This window comes from Hemitrygon akajei, chromosome 19 (genome assembly GCF_048418815.1).
Source record: "Hemitrygon akajei chromosome 19, sHemAka1.3, whole genome shotgun sequence".
In the NCBI taxonomy this organism is placed as follows: domain Eukaryota; kingdom Metazoa; phylum Chordata; class Chondrichthyes; order Myliobatiformes; family Dasyatidae; genus Hemitrygon; species Hemitrygon akajei.
In genome coordinates, this window is record NC_133142.1 from 74,453,779 (window position 1) to 74,470,476 (window position 16,698).

A 16,698-nucleotide genomic window follows, 5' to 3' on the forward strand; every position below is an offset into this window, starting at 1 on the left:
ACTTCATGTAATTATATCATCACGTAAAACCAGCCTCTTAAAGTGCACCCAACTCAACGTCAGTCGCTGTGTACATTTCCACCAATTACATTATCCTATGAGCAGACTGACATACTATGTCCAGGTTGCTAAGTACACAAAGCTGTGAAGAAGATGTAAAGACTTCAGAGAGATAAATGTAGAAACAGTGAATGGCAGAAGGACATAGCAAATTGAATATCATATGGAAAAGTGCGAGGTCATCCATTTTAATGGAGCACTTCCTAAATAGAAATTGAAAGGTGTTCATGTTCAGATGAATTAAGATTTTCTCATATACAAATCATCAAAAATTGACATGCAGGTTCAGAAAACAGCTAGAAAGATACTTTGACCTTTATTACAAGAGTATTTGCGTGGAAGAGTAAAGCCATTCTACCTCAATTGTTACATCTGGAATATTGTGTTCTGATTGGGTACTCTAGGAAGGATAAACTTACAACTAAGGAGAGACACTGAAGATTCTCTGATTAATTTCTGGATGGAGGGTCTGCTGTATGAAGAGATTTTAAGCAGACTGGGATTGGAGTTCAGAAGAATCAAGGGGTGTTACTTTAGAAAGTGTATAACTCTTAATGTTTGTCAGGGTAGTTGAGGGATGGATGTTTCCTCTAGTTGGAGTGAACAGAGCCAGGCATCACAGCCTCAAAATGAAGTATCAGACTTTATCTCAAAATAAGATATTCAGGACAGAGACAAGAAGAAATCCTGCATCCGTCCATAGGATAAAAATTTAGGGTGAAATTCTCTACCCATGAAGGTTGTTGGGGCTTATTTACTATGTATTGTATATGAACAATGGTATTTATGCAGGTTTTGGAACTAAGGTAAAATATCAGCTTCTGTTTCTATTTGTTATGATTTTTAGGTAAGATAAGGAGATTAAGTGTCTGCAGTCTTCATTATCCAATCTTTGTGAAGTGATATTCACAGAAACCAAATAAAAATATGATTTGCTTCCAAAGTTTCACAAAATTGGAATTTTTTTAGGTGTATCAAGAAAAAGTCAGAAAGTACTGTTTCTCTGGGGCTTCCATCTGACATATATGTGTAATTAAACATAAGATGAACCCAGATTGAAATTCCAGATGGCCAGTGTTTGATGAAAACTGAAATTCAGTTAACGAGTTTACAAATTATTTAAGAGGATATTGTGAATGGGCTTATCAACACTCTAATGTGTTTGAATGCTATTTTAGGCTGTCAACTTAATATGCAATTAGTTTCACATTTTCACAGTCACAAAAATCTACTCTGGATTTCAACTGTGCAATACCGCGAAATATGAAAGTTAAGAGAAATTGTAAATGTGCAACTTTAAAACATAATATCTTTTTTGAAGGCGTATACAGTAAGTTCCTCTTATTTTTTGTATTCCTACTATGCTGGGTCTATACCTAAATTAATAATAGTTGTCAAAGTACTTCATAAATTTGTTATGTTGTCATGTAGGTCTGAACCATCTGGCACCTGGACAGCAAAGGACTGTGACCTTGTTGACCGAAACACCACACACGTCCGATGTCAGTGCTCACAGCTTGGCATCTTTGGGGTTCTAATGGACAGCTCAAATCGTGAGGTAAGCACTATTAACAAGCTAATAGTTATTCTATCTATTTTGAAAACTTTGAGCCGCAGAACAGAACATTGATTTATGACAACAGTTTATTGACAAAATGTTCACCTCTGTATAACTTATTGCGTTAAATGGCAGGGTTAAGGAAGCAGTAGAAATGGACTGTATGCTTATAGAAAGCAGATTTCCAGCTGTGTGTTTTTTTTTTCTTTCCTTGAGTAAAAATATAATTTATCTTGTCATTTTGGTTTCAGAAGACTAAGACATATTTGAATTTTTTTCTTTCTGCATGCTATTGGAAATAAACATCAAGGGCAGGACCAGCATTTATTGTCCAATTCTTTACCTGCCTTTGAGAAGGTGGTGGTGAGCTACCATCGTGAACCACTGCAAAGCTTGTGCTGGCACACTGAACAAGAAGTTACAAATACTAATTGTTTTTGATCTGCTGAGTCTGAGGATGAGACATTGCAAACTGGATCTGGAGTCTGTGTTCAAAAAAATATATTTAGACACAGCATGTTCAACTGTTAATTTTTCCAACATAGTGGCACATGCTACCAAAAGGGTAAAAATCAGAAATTTTGATCATAGAATAATGAGAGCAATATATTCAGTTACCTTTAGAGACAGTTGTTTTATTGACCAAGTTGGCCTGAATATTTGACCAGCTTATGCTTATTTCTCGAGTGATTTCATTTCCTCTGTTCACTACAACTGAAATAATCACAAATGATGTTACTTCAGGATAAATTTATATAGTATACCTGTACTGTATCTTGAGATTCCCAATCAACTAAATCTCCCACCTTTAATCTCCTGATGCTGTGGTGCAAAATGAGCTGTTTAGTTTTAATACTCAAATAAGACATTCCTAGGCCCTTCTACAGTACGTATTATGATTTTAGTTAGGATGGGAGTACTTTTCTGTCTCATTCTAAAGATTAAATACTAGGAAGGATCTGAGTTTGAATGTAAATAACAGTTTTGTTTATATCAAATGGTCCCTACATAAACTGCACTTGCTTATGTTCTTACAATGGGTAACCAGCCTTTGTGTAATGTCCCTGCAGCAACTGGAAGGAAACCTGGAAAATCTGGCGATCGTCACTTACTCTAGTATCAGTGTATCTCTTGTGGCATTACTCATCACTTTCTTCATCCTGTCTTGCCTAAATGGATTGAAATCCAATGTCCGTGGCATCCATTGCAATATTGTGGCAGCTATTTTCTCTGCTGAGCTAATCTACCTGTTGGGAATTAATCAAACAGAAAATCAGGTAAGGAAGGCAGCCAATTGCTGAAGATTTCTTCCTAGAATCGAATCTTCAAACAGCACAAAATTCATCCTTGGGAGGGATATGTGCCTCTGTATCTCATGTTTATCTAGAGATTTTTTTTTTGGTTTTAGATTGCTGCATGTAATAAATGTTGTTAACTTACAAACATAACTCATCAACTCCCTTCTGCTGAATGCATAACCGCTGGTACAAGATATTGTATACATGGCTTAAATGAACACATCAGAAGCATTCGAGAATCCAAAGATGTATCAATAAATTTAGTTGGTTATTTGACTTATTCCTATACAGTTACTGCAATGTACCTAATATTATTGCTTGGTAATTTATTGTTATTAAGACTTTAAAAAGTGGGAAATTATCAGATTTTGCATACATATTGAATTGAGTTTTGCATTTACTGGTGGTCAACGGTCACCACTGCTGACTTTGGCTAAAAACTAGACAAACTTTCTCCTTGGCAACGCTCCAAATAGGAATTTGCAGAAACCACCTTGAACATTCTCAGTAACATAGACAAGCATCAGAAAGGCTTTTAGCCAAGTTTTTAACCAAGCAGAACAAGAGCATTGTGTAAGTTATACTTTTTCCCAGGGCAGAATTGGCTAATACAAGGGGCATAATTTGAAGGCAAGTGGAGGAATGTATAGGCAGATATCAGAAACAGTTACTTTTTTTTACACAGAGTGATAGGTGCATGGAACATACAAATGGAGACAGATACATTGAGAACATTTAAGAGACTTGTAGATAGACACATAGATGAAAGAAAAGTGAGGACTTGGGGGGAAAGGAGAATTAGATTTACCTTAGAGTAGATTAAAAGTCCGGCACAACTTCATGGGCTGTAGGGCCAGTACTGTTTAATGTTAGATATTGTAGATTAGCTTTAGGTTTTTTTTATTTACAGATTTGCAGAGAGCTCAGATGTTTAGACTATTATCTTCTTCTTATTATTATTGTTAAGCCCATCACCCCTACAGGGGCATAGGCTGCTGACTGCAGCTCACCAGAGTCTCTGTCCTGGGCCCATCTTCCAAGTTGTCCCGAGGTACATCAAGTCTTCTTGGTGTTTCCTCTCATTCCCAGGAATGAGCTCCTGTTGGCATTTCTGTAGCTCTTGGTTTTTATGGGACGGGTTTGCTAGCTCCATGCCTAACGCTCTTCCTTTCGTGCCCGGAGTTTTTGACTATTATGAGTAGCTCTAAATTTCTTATTCAAATTATAGCTACTGCAGATTAGTTAACTGAGAGCTGGAACAGATGGAACTGGGATGTCTAACCCAATATGAGCGACAGAGCAGGCAGCTAGTAGTGCTGCATACTGGTATCAATCCTGTTTCCTAGTGTTGTCTGTGCAATTTGTACAATCTCCTCTGACTGAATGGGTTACTCTGGGTATTTCCATTTTTTGTGATATCCCAAATCATACAAGCTTGTTGTTTGGTTATTAATATTGACTCGAGTGTAGATGACTAGCAATATTGATGGAAATATGTGAGAATGAAATGAGGTTTCATTAATTGATGCTTAATGTTCAGCATAGACCAACTCTGCTGAAGAGTTGGTTTCTATGATGCATGATTCTATGACTTGTTAATCTCAGAATTGAGATAATTTGAGATGTTAAAATATAATTTAAGGTTTGATAGAACCTTTCAGCCATGTTATACCTTTCCATGCATTCTGACATGACTTCTTTGCTTGGGCAAAACAAGGCTGATAATTTTTGAAGGAGTTTCTTTCCTTATTGTATTGATGTGGAATTATACAAATTGTTAAATTGATTTATTATTGGCATATATACTGAGGTGCAGTGGAAACTCTGTATTGCATACTATTAATACAGGTCAATTCATTACAACTGAGTGCTGAATAAAGTACTACAGAGAGAGGGCAGTACAGGAATCAAAGGCTGATTGTGAGGTCAAGAGTCCATCTAATCTTGTTATAATAGCAGGATAGAAGCTGTCCTTGAGCCTGATAGAAGGTGCTTCCAGAATTTGTATTGTCAAGGAGGGGGGAGAAGAGAGAATATCATGTCTTTGACTATGCTGACTGTTGTAGGAATGGTAAGGTTAATGATGTATCTTTAGAGCAGAGATGGCAACCTTTTTAATGTCATGCACCCAGATAATCAACAGAGGGATTTGTGGACCAAGGTTAGGAACCCGTGCCTTAGGGAATCATTGGACGTTGAGTTGTTTGCATGTATTCAAATTCTAAATCACAGATTATGTGAATATTTTGCTGTTTAATGTGTATCCAAGACCACATTGTATAAATATGGGCTCATATTCATAGTATGTGAACACATATTGTGAGTTCAGTGTAATATGAATCCAGCAAACCCTGTCAGAAGTCCTGAAGTTAGTTCCACAATAATTAACGTTAGACTGATGGATATGGGAATATGTAACCTCTGTGATGTGAATGTCCAGTCTTGGCATACATACAAATTTCTACCTTTAGGAGAAAAGCCATTAATACAGAGTATTTTTGAAAGCTTTCAAACAAACTATTGTTACAAATTTAATTTCCACAGCTGCTTTTTCCTCTTGATAATGAGCTTTTAAAATTAAAGCTGGTTTCTACCAATTGGTATCTTTCTTTTTGCTTCTTTATAGCTGCTATACCTGTCAATCTTTAAAATCCTGAATTTGTTTCAGCTTAAAGTAATCATGGCAGTCACTCTTTGCGGAAGTCCAGCTCATGAAAGATTTTAAGTGTTGAAGTTAAGACACTTCTGAAAGTTACTACGGGAATGAGTTATGTGAAGGATGTGAAAATGCAGTCTCAAAGTTAAGGTGCAGCAGCTCAGGTTGTAAAATCACCTGCCCTCCAATAAGCTGCTGAGCTTCAATGTATCCCAAAAGATGAACAGCTGCCTTTGGCAAAATGGAAAGTATTTGCTGTTTATAATTAAATGATAATAATGAGGTATTAAAAACTGTATGTTATTTGTCTCAGTTTTATAGGTGATAGAAATCTAAATAATAATTATACTAAAGTGAGTTACATAGTAAGAAGTTACCAATACATCCTTTTAATATGAACTGTATTAACCATCCAAACTTCTTTCTCCATAGTTCCTCTGCACAGTGATTGCCATCTTGCTGCATTATTTTTTTATGGCAACCTTTGCCTGGATTTTTGTGGAATGGCTTCACATCTACAGGATGCAGACTGAAGTTCGGAACATAAACTATGGTGCTATGAGGTTCTATTATGCCATTGGCTGGGGTGTGCCAGCCATCATTACAGGTTAGCATCAGTGTTTTTATTTTATTTGGAGATGGTTTGCCAATAGGCCCTTCTGACCCAGTGGGCCATACTACCCAGCAACCAACCTATTTAACCTTACCCTAATCACACGGCAATTTACAATGACCAGTTACCTACTGACTGGTCTTTGTGGGAGGCAATTAGAGCACCCAGAGGAAACCCATGTATACATGGGAAAAACATACAAACTTTCTTTTTGCAATGTTACCATTGTGTCCCTTTACATATATAACACATAATAGTAATCTCACACCAATGAAAAGGGCGTTCTGTTGGCACTATGTTTCTTCATATACTAGGACAAATTTGCTCACTCAATATCTTACCTCTGATCTCTGCAAATATTCGTAATATTCCTAAACATACAAAATGCGTTTAAGACAGACATTTTTGTAAAGTAGTATTTTGGACTATTATATTGGAGAGTAAGCATTTTGTTCTAAATTCTCTACAAGGCTTAGTAGTGGAGGTTCACCCATGGCAAGTGACAGTAATTATCAGCCCGCTTTCTGAAATCTAGTCAAATGTTTACAATGACTCAGTGCGTGACGTAGAAGTCATAATTCTGACTGTAAGATCAGTAAACAACGTAGACCCACAAATAGACCTTTAAAGTTAATGGTTTGATAGAAAGGGCAAATCCAATTGGGATATTTACGTACAAATATGAGGAAGATTGATGAATTTACCACCCACCTGGCTTTGCCTATTGCCATCCAGTGGGTCCTCTTACCCCTCCCTCCATTTTCTTATTCTGGCATGTTCCGGTCCTGTTGAAGGCTGTTAGCCCAAAACGTCAACTGTTCATTCACTTCCGTCGATGCCACCTGACCTGCTGAGTTCTGTCTGTTGCTCTGGATTTCACCATCTGCAGAATTTACACAAAACATTGAGTCACAGTTGGAAGTGTTTTATACAGTTTTTGGTGCATCATTGCAAGGATATTGAAGCCATAGAAATGATCCACTTCTCTAAAATAATGCCAATTAGGACTTAAAATACTTTAACGTAAAATTAAGGCCATGTTCAATAGCACATTCTTGAGAAGTTTAGAAGGAGTTAGGGAAAGATTTTCTGGACTATGAATTTGTAAAGAGGCATAGACTAAGGGATAAAAATAAATTTTTGGAAGGACTTTACCAAAGGCCGTTATTAGAATGTAGATGCACTTTTGATGTTTACAAAGAAAGTTGATAAATATTTGAACAAAAATATGAACTATCACTTGCAGAGTAATGATTGGCTATAAAGATCATTTGTTTCCTTAATTTATGTGATTTATATCATCAAGTACATGGACTGGACTTGCAACCTGTAAGAATGAGAAATGAAATTCAATGCCACATGCAAGATTCATGTCCATCTCAAAAATCTGAAAATGCGGTGGGTTTTTGCATTTTTCTATATTGGTATTGGAAGCATGACCATATTGCAGGCTGTCCCCAGAACATCCTTGGATGTGTTGGTCATTGACACAAATGCATTTCAATTTGTGTTTCAATCTACATATGACAAATCTAGTTATTAGATCTTCATCTGATTTACTTTTTGCACTTGTATTTTGCTTCAGACTGGGTTTTAACCCAACATTCACATTTTGCGCAGTACTTTGTGTACCTCTATCTCTACCATTGCCTCTATGCTGTGAAAATGTGTATTTGTATTGTTTCTATTCAATGATGGGTTTAGATGCATGGATACAATTTGCAACTGGTGCATGCAAGTTTAGAATTTTTTAGAGCAGTGATTTTTGTTGAAGAATCAAGATCTAATGTGCAGTTAGACTGTCTCAAAGTTCTTGATTGTACACAAGAAACTAAATTTAATCATTCTATCATTTCATTTCCACTATATTTTTCAAATCTTTGACAAATTTTCTTTTCATTCCCTAGAGGGAATCCATTAAGGTACTGAACACTTTTTTTTAATTTCTGAAGTATATTTGCCATCTTGAGCATTACCTCCTGAAACATCACAAGTAAAAAGATACACTAATTTCTGTTCCTGTGGTATTCAGAGTGGAAGGCTTTTGTAACAAGCTCCTGTTCTTGATTTGCATTTTGTTTTGGAAATCTAATACTGCTTCAAGCACAGTTGAAATCAAAAGAAGCTACAGGAAGTTGTAAAATTAGTCAGCTCCATCTTGGGTACTAGCCTGTTGATTCCAAGACAACTTCAAGGAGCAGTGCCTCAAAGTCGGCATCCATTATTAAGGACCCCTATCACCCAACACATGCCTGCTTCTCATTATTACCATCAGGAAGAAGGTACAGAATCCTAAAGGCACACACTCAATGATTCAGGAACAGCTTTTACTCCGCTGCCATCCAATTCCTAAATGAACATTGAACACATGAATACTACTTCACTTTTATTACTTCTGTTTTTGCACTATTTTTGATTTAGCTTTTATTATATGTATACATACTTAATGACTTACAATTTTTCTATATTATCATGTATTGCATTGTACTCCTGCCACAAAGTTGACAAATTTCACGACATATGCCAGTGATATTAAACCTGATTCTGATTCTGAAAATCCCAAAATTATATCTTAGCGCTCCTATTTGAGAATGAGTGGGTTTAATCAATGCTGTTGCTGTCTATTACAAAGAATAACTCTTTTCCTCTTTATTAGTTTCTCTATAATCTATTTCTGCCCTTCCCAAATCACATGATACAACCCATCTACAGTTGAGAAGATAATCACTTGCAGTTAATTACTAGATGACATGGATGTAAAGTCCAATTTGTCTGAGGAGATTTGCAACTATATCTTTCTCTCAGCTTATTACTAGTACATCTTTTTCAGGTCTTGCAGTTGGCCTGGACCCAGACGGTTATGGGAATCCTGATTTCTGCTGGATTTCAGTACATGATAACCTGATTTGGAGCTTTGCTGGACCAATTGCAGTTGTTATTGTGGTAAGTATGAACCCATCTCCCATAATATTTTTAGCACTAGTTTTGGAACTTTGTACCTTCTATAACAGGGGTGTCAAACTCATTTTAGGTCATGGGCCGGATGAGCAAAATGCAGCTTCATGCGGGCCGGATCAGTCGGACGCGTGCGAACGCAGCTTTCGTTGCCTCCATTTTTTCAGCCTGCTCTCATGTGTCTCAGTCTCTGCTATAACTACAAAGTGTTTCACTTTACAAATTCCGTTTCTTATGAAGAAGACTGCCGAGCAAGACTGCCGAATAAACACTAAAAACCCTGAAAACCTGGTACCTGAATAAACTCAGCATTACCCATATCATACGCCATAGGCGCTTCGATTACTGGGGCCAGCTTTAATAGTAATTAGATATTATCTCGCGGGCCAAAGATAATTCCACCATGGGCCAGATTTGGCCCGCGAGCCTTGAGTTTGACATATATGTTCTATTACATTTATTTGTGGCATAATGATCAAGTTGCATTTTCCTTATTCTGGCTAATCATTTTATCTGACTTACTCTCTCCTACTGGCAATTTTTCTTAATCACCACACTTCCTTCTGAAAACTGAACTTCCAGACCCAAAGGAAAGGAGAGATTCTCCTGACCTTTACCCTTGTAGAACATTGCTAAAGTAAAAAAAATGGCTGTCCATGTTGTCTGTAAAAATACAAACAGTAATATATTCTGACAACAGTTGCATTGCTAGTTTATTGTTTTTAATGGCCTGGGACCATAGTACATCACTACATAGGTACATAGTACCTTTTATTTTATAATCTTGATCGAGCTCTCATATCTTCTCACATCTTAAGTTTAAACCATCTCCCTCAAAAGCTAACTGGTGGATCAACTTTTTTGAATGACACTCCTAAAGTGTGGAATTCAATACCTAAAGCTGTAAGCCAACTCTTTTAATCATCAGTTCGAAATCTATTATTTAATCATGCTTTTATCTAATCTTTTTGTCTTTTATGTTCATGTTTTTTAAATGTTTGTTCATAAAAGTTCATATTTATAATGTTTTCATATTTGTACTCTTATCCCATTGTAAAGCATATTGAACTACTGTATATTATCTGTATGTTAACTTTTTGTTCTTGTATTTCATTTCCGACCTTGTTCATGAAACCACTGTTTTCATGGTAGCCTTGTTTAAAAATCCTTCAGTCTGTTCATTTAATCAATTGTATATTTGGAGACCTTTTGAAGTCTAAAATTTGCTTGAAGTTTCATCCAGATGTTTGCTGCTTTTAGATGAACGTTGTGATATCCTTGTTGGTAGCAAGAATTTCCTGTGCCCCAACGCAGAAAGAAACCAAGAAACAATCAATACTGTAAGTAGTCAAATCTACTATACTAATCACAAACAATAACACTGTTGCCATTTCAATTATAATTTTAGAATTATTACAGATATTGACATTTATTTATTTTCCTGGTATTTTGTTAAATACTGAAACAGTTGTAAAGTTATTCAGCCTTGCATTGGTTAAGTTTTTAGAATGAACACCTTGTATCAGTGAGTTGCCATCCAGTGCAAAATTCTCCTCTTCTGCTTTTTGCTGAATAGTAAAACAAAAATATATGATTTATCTCTCATTTTTACTGCCCAGGACTCTCTGTCGTATTGTTCACAAAGATATGTAAATAATTTCCTTTGAAAGAAAATGAATTAAATGCTAATTAACTAGTAGCTATTAAAAAGCACCCTATAGATTGTAGTTGTGAATTTTGTTCCAAGATTTGATTAATGAATATCAAAAATTATTGTCCATATGTTACTACATATTTGCACATCCATGTTTATTTAACAAGATACACTAAATAAAATCCAAGGTTCTGGAAAGAATGATTTAGAGTAGGATGAGAGGCAATAAACTAAGTCTAGATTTAAACATAGTGAAGAGAAACATGCAGATTGACGGATTTGAAGCATAAAGGATCAGTAGAAATTATGGAAGAGCAATGGAAATAATCTGACAAAATGGTAAGAAACCAGAAAAGTTGTAAAGAAAAACCATAAGTAATACAAACAATCCATATCCTTACTTGTGACATCTGATATCTTAAGAGAAGAAATAAAGTACTGTATAAAGTAAGTTCATTCATGTCTTTTCCTATAGTGTGTGGGATATATTAACCAAGTCAACAAAGATATCAAAGGTTTCAAAAGTACATTTAATGTCAGAAAGATATATACAATATACATCAGAAAATGCTTTTTCTTCGCAACCGTCCACAAAACCAGAGGATTGCCTCAAAGAATGAATGTTAAATGTTAGAACCCAAAGTCCCCCCCAGCTCCCCTCCCTCCTGCATGTAGGTGGCAGTAAGCAACAATGTCCATCCCCCCACCAGCAAAACAAAGCATCGGCACCCACCACTGCGCACTCAAGCATGCAGCAAAGCAACAGCAAAGACACAGGTATTGGACATACCACAGGCTCTCTCTCTCCCTCATAAGGGAGAAAGAGGTGTCTCCATTTCACAGCAAGAGAGGAGACATAACAAACAACTCACTGGTTTATGATGTTAAAAGCCCGTTGCATCACTTTTTCCGTGCTTTATGCCCAAAGAATTCAGGCCTCATGGCACGCAGCCATAGATCTTCTGACTCCCATGACACATTGATCTCCTGCCAGGACACGGACCTTCAATCCACCTGTCTCCAGAGCAACGAGATCTCAGACCTCCAAAGGCGAGCTAAGCTCTTAGGCCGCACCCTTGGAATGCTGAATAATGGTCAGTCGCGAAACCCTGAGAGCGGGTCCCATTCCCGCAAAGAACCGAAGTCAGCGTGCAACTCCTGGTCTAAAGAACCCTGAAAGGGAAAAATAGAGATATCAAAGATGGAAATGGAGCTGTTTCCAAAGATGCAAGCAAAGGAGTCGCAGTTTAGCGCCATCATGACTAAGCTCCACCCTCCAGATGAGGACAACGTCTGTGACAGCAGTTTTCAGATACTACCTGGTTTAAAATCTGCAGTTCTAGTCTGAGGCAGAAAATTTGCTACAATGATCTTTCTGCCTGCCCTTGCAGCACTGAAAAAAACATAGATCCTGCAATTTCTTTTCTATGTGTTACTCTTGCACTATCGTCTAAAGACATGACACTTGGTAACCCGAATAGCCAGCATGGTCTTTGGATGTGAGAGGAAAGAAGAGCATTTAGAGGAATCCTGTGCATTTATAAAGCCCACACCAACAGCACCAGAGGCCAGTATCAAATTCAGGGTTCCTGGAGCTGTGAGATGGTATCCATGGGTTCATTGTCCATTCAGCAATGTGATGGTAGAGGGGAAGAAACTGTTCCTGAAACATTGAATGTGTGTCTCCAAGCTCCTCTACCTCATCCTTAATGGTAGCAATAAAAAGAGGGCATGTCCTTGGTGATGGTTGTCCTTATTGATAGATTCCGTCTTTTTGAGGCATCACTTTTTTTTAAAGTGTCCTGTATGCCTGGGAGGCTTGTGCCCATGAGAAGCTGGCTGAGTTTACAACCTTCGATGGCCTTTTCTGATTCTGTACAGTGGCCCCTCCATAACAGATGGTGATGCAATCAGTTAGAATATTCACCATGTTGTATCTGTAGAAATTTGTGAATGTCTTTGATGACATATCAACATACCAATTCTCCTCAGACTCCTAATAAAAATATGACTGCTGTCATGCCTTCTTTGTAATGGCATCAATATGTTGGGGCCCAGGGTAGATCTCAGAGATGTTGACACACAGGATCTTGAAACAGCTCACCCTTTCCACTTCTCATCCCTCAGTGAGAACCAGATTGTGTTCCCTCTAGGTCCCCTTCCTGAAGTCCACAAACAATTCCTGGGTCTTCCTGACGTTTTGTACAAAGATGTTGTTGCGACACCATTCAGCCAGCTGATCTGTCTCGCTCCCATACGCCGCCTAACCAGCATCTGAAATTCTGCCAACAATAGTTATGTAATCAGCAGATTTATAGGTAGCATTTGAACTGTGTCTGACCACACAATATTTGTGATTCTAACATCAGTATTAATCTGGCATAGACTCAATGGCACAAATGGCAGCCTCCTGTGCCATTATGGCTCTGAAGGTAAAACGTCTGTACTGACAGATGCTAGCTTTTTAATTAAATTTGAACAAGGTCAAGAAATTCAGGGTTTTTTTGTTTTCTCCTTTCCCCAACATCACCCATTTTATATGCACAAACCCAGTGAAGTATGTTGCACCCACTATGCCGCTGATGCCCAATTTCTTACCTACTTCCTAATCATTGATGCATTTTTATTTTTCATTTAAAAAATTTGAATTATATGTTTGACACAATTCAAGTAAAATTTGCAGATCTCAAATAACAGCTGAATGGGAGTTTAAAAAAATTAAGAAGCAAAAGAACTCTGAATATTTCCCTGTGAACACGATTGTCTGGCTTTATCTGTTTGAATTAGTTAAAGCTGGCAGCATTCTTCAACAGCAAAGTAATTACATTAGGAGTGTACAGAATGCACAATAGTATTTCAAAACCATGAGTAATCACTGCTCTTTGTAGAAAGTAAGTTATCATTATCATTGAGCTATGAAAAGTAGAGATGTTTTTCACTCATATGTGTTTAATGAATACTCTTGTAAAGCTGCTCAGTTATTTTCCTCTATTTGCATTGCTTGAATTGTATCAGCTTGATTATTTCTCACATTGTATGTTCAGTGTATATCTATTATTTGTCATTATTAAACCAAATTTCCTTTACTCTTTTATTTTTATTTCACTTCTTTTTAAATCATATTTCTAGTGGTCTTAATCTCCTTCCCCTCCAATGTACTATTTATTGCAACTGTGATACATCTAGGAAATCTAGGAAACCTCAGTGATATTCCAAAAAGATTATTTAAATTTTATTCAGAATTTAGCAAGAAAATCTCCTGGCTGTGGCCACACTGCAGTTGGGAGAGCCTAAAGATGTGGGTCAGAAAAGTGCCTCCATGAATCAATATGGTCTTAGGTGTGTCACGTACCCCATGATGGATTAAAGAACCAGCAGAAATGGAAAACACTTTGGAATCTGGTATTGCTATAAACTAATAGTGTTTATTAGTAGCTACGCAATACAGTAATATAAATGCAGATGTGTTAAACAGGTTAGCAATGATACACATATTAATGATATACAATTATGGAAAACTCTGAACATCCTCTACATAGCACCATCCAGAGACAGAGAAGCAGTTTCAGCGACAGGTTACTATTGATGCAATGCTCCTCAGACAGGATGAAGAGGTCAATACTCCCCAATGCCATTAGGCTTTACAATTCAACCGCCAGGACTTAAGAACTTTTTAAAAGCTATTATTAATGCTTTTTGAGATAGTGATTTAGTTGCATATCATATTTTTTACTGAGTTAAGTATTGTGTGTAATTAGTTTTGCTACAACAAGTGTATGGGACATTGGAAAAAAGTTGAATTTCCCCATGGGGATGAATAAAGTATCTATCTATCTATCTATCTATCTATATGCATAAGTGTAGAAGTAGGAACAAGACTAGGCTCTTTCAAACCTAGGGGTGGATGGATATAGTCTTACGATGATGAAGAGAGTTCAGTTCAGTTCGAGGTAGTTAGTTGAGTAACGTTGGAGAAAGAGGGAGGTGAGAGGTGAGCTGATGCCGTCGATCTTCCCGTTGTCTTCGGAAATCCCTGTTGTCCTCTGAAATCCTGTTGAAGTCACCGACTGTGACCGTAACACGTGCGACCGTTCTTCAGTGATGGAATTATCACCCAGGCAAGGGTGGACACACAAATAATTCCCCACCGGTCACACCTTTTCACACTGAGAGAGCCACTGATCGATCCTCCAAAAACCCCACCTTCCCATGGGTACAACAAAGCTCGTCCAGTGTCCAAAACCGTGTGTCTGCCTGTGTAGCAGAGGACCTGGTATTTATTTCAGCATGCTGAACATCAGCTGTCCATCAAACTGCTCCGCCCTTCTCTCTCCGTAAGAACTTACAAGCAGGCAGTGTCCTTGTGGAAATGTAAACAAACTGCTGAGAAACCATAACATCAATCTTCCGAGCATTCTTCGCCCCTCTCTCTCTCTCTTAATAACAACTCAAAGTGTCCAAAAGCCAGTCTCATTCTCCCAACATTTTAAAGTGATAGGCCACAGAAAATATGAGCCCTGGGGTACATAACAGGTTACACATGCAGCTAATGAAACCAACTTGATTACACAGGAGAAAGAAAACCACTTGAAGCTTCAGTGAGATCAACAGCATCAGGCTTTGATATCTACCCTTAGCTCTGTCATAGCTCTTTTGCTTTTGACCTCAACTTTCCAGGAGTTCATCAGCATGAATCTCAATATTTTTATATTGTGCAATACAAAGTCATCTCCCAATCTAAAGTTTACTGACACTAATGTTTTAATATTTATGTTTAGTTATTGATTTGTTTAATTTGAGTTTTAAGACATGCTTTTAACAAAGTGATCTTATTAACAAATAAATTAACATCTTTTGTTACCGAAAGATCTAACAGGTGCAAAACCAGGGTAAATATATTTAAACTTTGTTGACCAGGAGGGCAAAATCCCTATTCTTTAGGATATTTCTTAGCAATTATATCAGTTGTTTTATTACCCAACCCGGTTACATTTTCAAACAGCAAGAAGTGGGGTTTAACTAAATGTGTTCCAAATAGTGACAGCAGATTAAAAATAATCAGTCTTGCTGAAGGGTCTCAGCCCTGAAACATTGGTTGTTTCCTCCCCTCCATAGATGCTAACTGACTTGCTGAGTTCCTCCAGCATCTTTGCATGTTTCTCTAGTAATAATATTGTCCAGGTTTAATAGCAGCACAATAGCACCATCTGGCAGTAAAACAGCAGTACTCCATGTGCAGAAAATACGGTTGCTATATTCTCAATACCATCTTCAATCCTCTTTATTTTCATGTCAAGGGCATATCAATAAACTCTGCATTAGCAAGTATTTTTAAGCTAACATGACAGTTTAAACATACTGTATTTTGTGTTTGATTGCAATATTCATGATTGTTTGTCATTTCCAGTACACAAGTGTAAAGGAGAACAAAATAATTGTTACTCCAGATCCGATGCAGCACAAAAAAAATGGAATAAAATAAGGAAAACAATGATAATTTTAAAAATCGTTAAACATACATACATACATACATAAGATAGCTGATATGCATGCATCAATCATGTGTCCATAAAGTGATGTGACACTGTACATAAGGTAACTGATGTGAATTGATAAAGTTGTGGGGGTGTGGAGGGGTGGGTTAATAAGGAAGATGTTAATCAGTCTTACTGCATTGGGAAAGTAACTGTTTTTCAGTCTGGTGGTCCTGGTGTGGATGCTACGTAGCCTCCTCCCTGATGGGAGTGGGACAAACAGTCCATGAATGGGGTGGGTATGTACAATCCTTCATGACATTACTGGCACTTTTTCAGTACCTTTGTGTATGTATGTCCTTAATGGCGGGTAGGCCGGTGCTGCTCATGAGTTGAAATCTTAGACAATGTCATTACAGGGAAGTTTTAC

General features: G+C 37.3%; 1 protein-coding gene across 3 annotated transcripts in view; it reads left to right on the forward strand.

The window, feature by feature from the left end:
* The window catches only part of celsr3 (cadherin, EGF LAG seven-pass G-type receptor 3), a 355,541-nt gene that overhangs the window by 289,671 nt on the left and 49,172 nt on the right, over positions 1-16,698 (forward strand). For all 3 annotated transcript variants that reach the window (XM_073072880.1, XM_073072882.1, XM_073072881.1), the window contains 5 exons: positions 1,492-1,618; positions 2,689-2,895; positions 6,005-6,179; positions 9,016-9,128; positions 10,401-10,480. In XM_073072880.1, the coding sequence (XP_072928981.1) occupies positions 1,492-1,618; positions 2,689-2,895; positions 6,005-6,179; positions 9,016-9,128; positions 10,401-10,480 (702 nt within the window). The remainder of the gene's footprint in view (positions 1-1,491; positions 1,619-2,688; positions 2,896-6,004; positions 6,180-9,015; positions 9,129-10,400; positions 10,481-16,698) is intronic.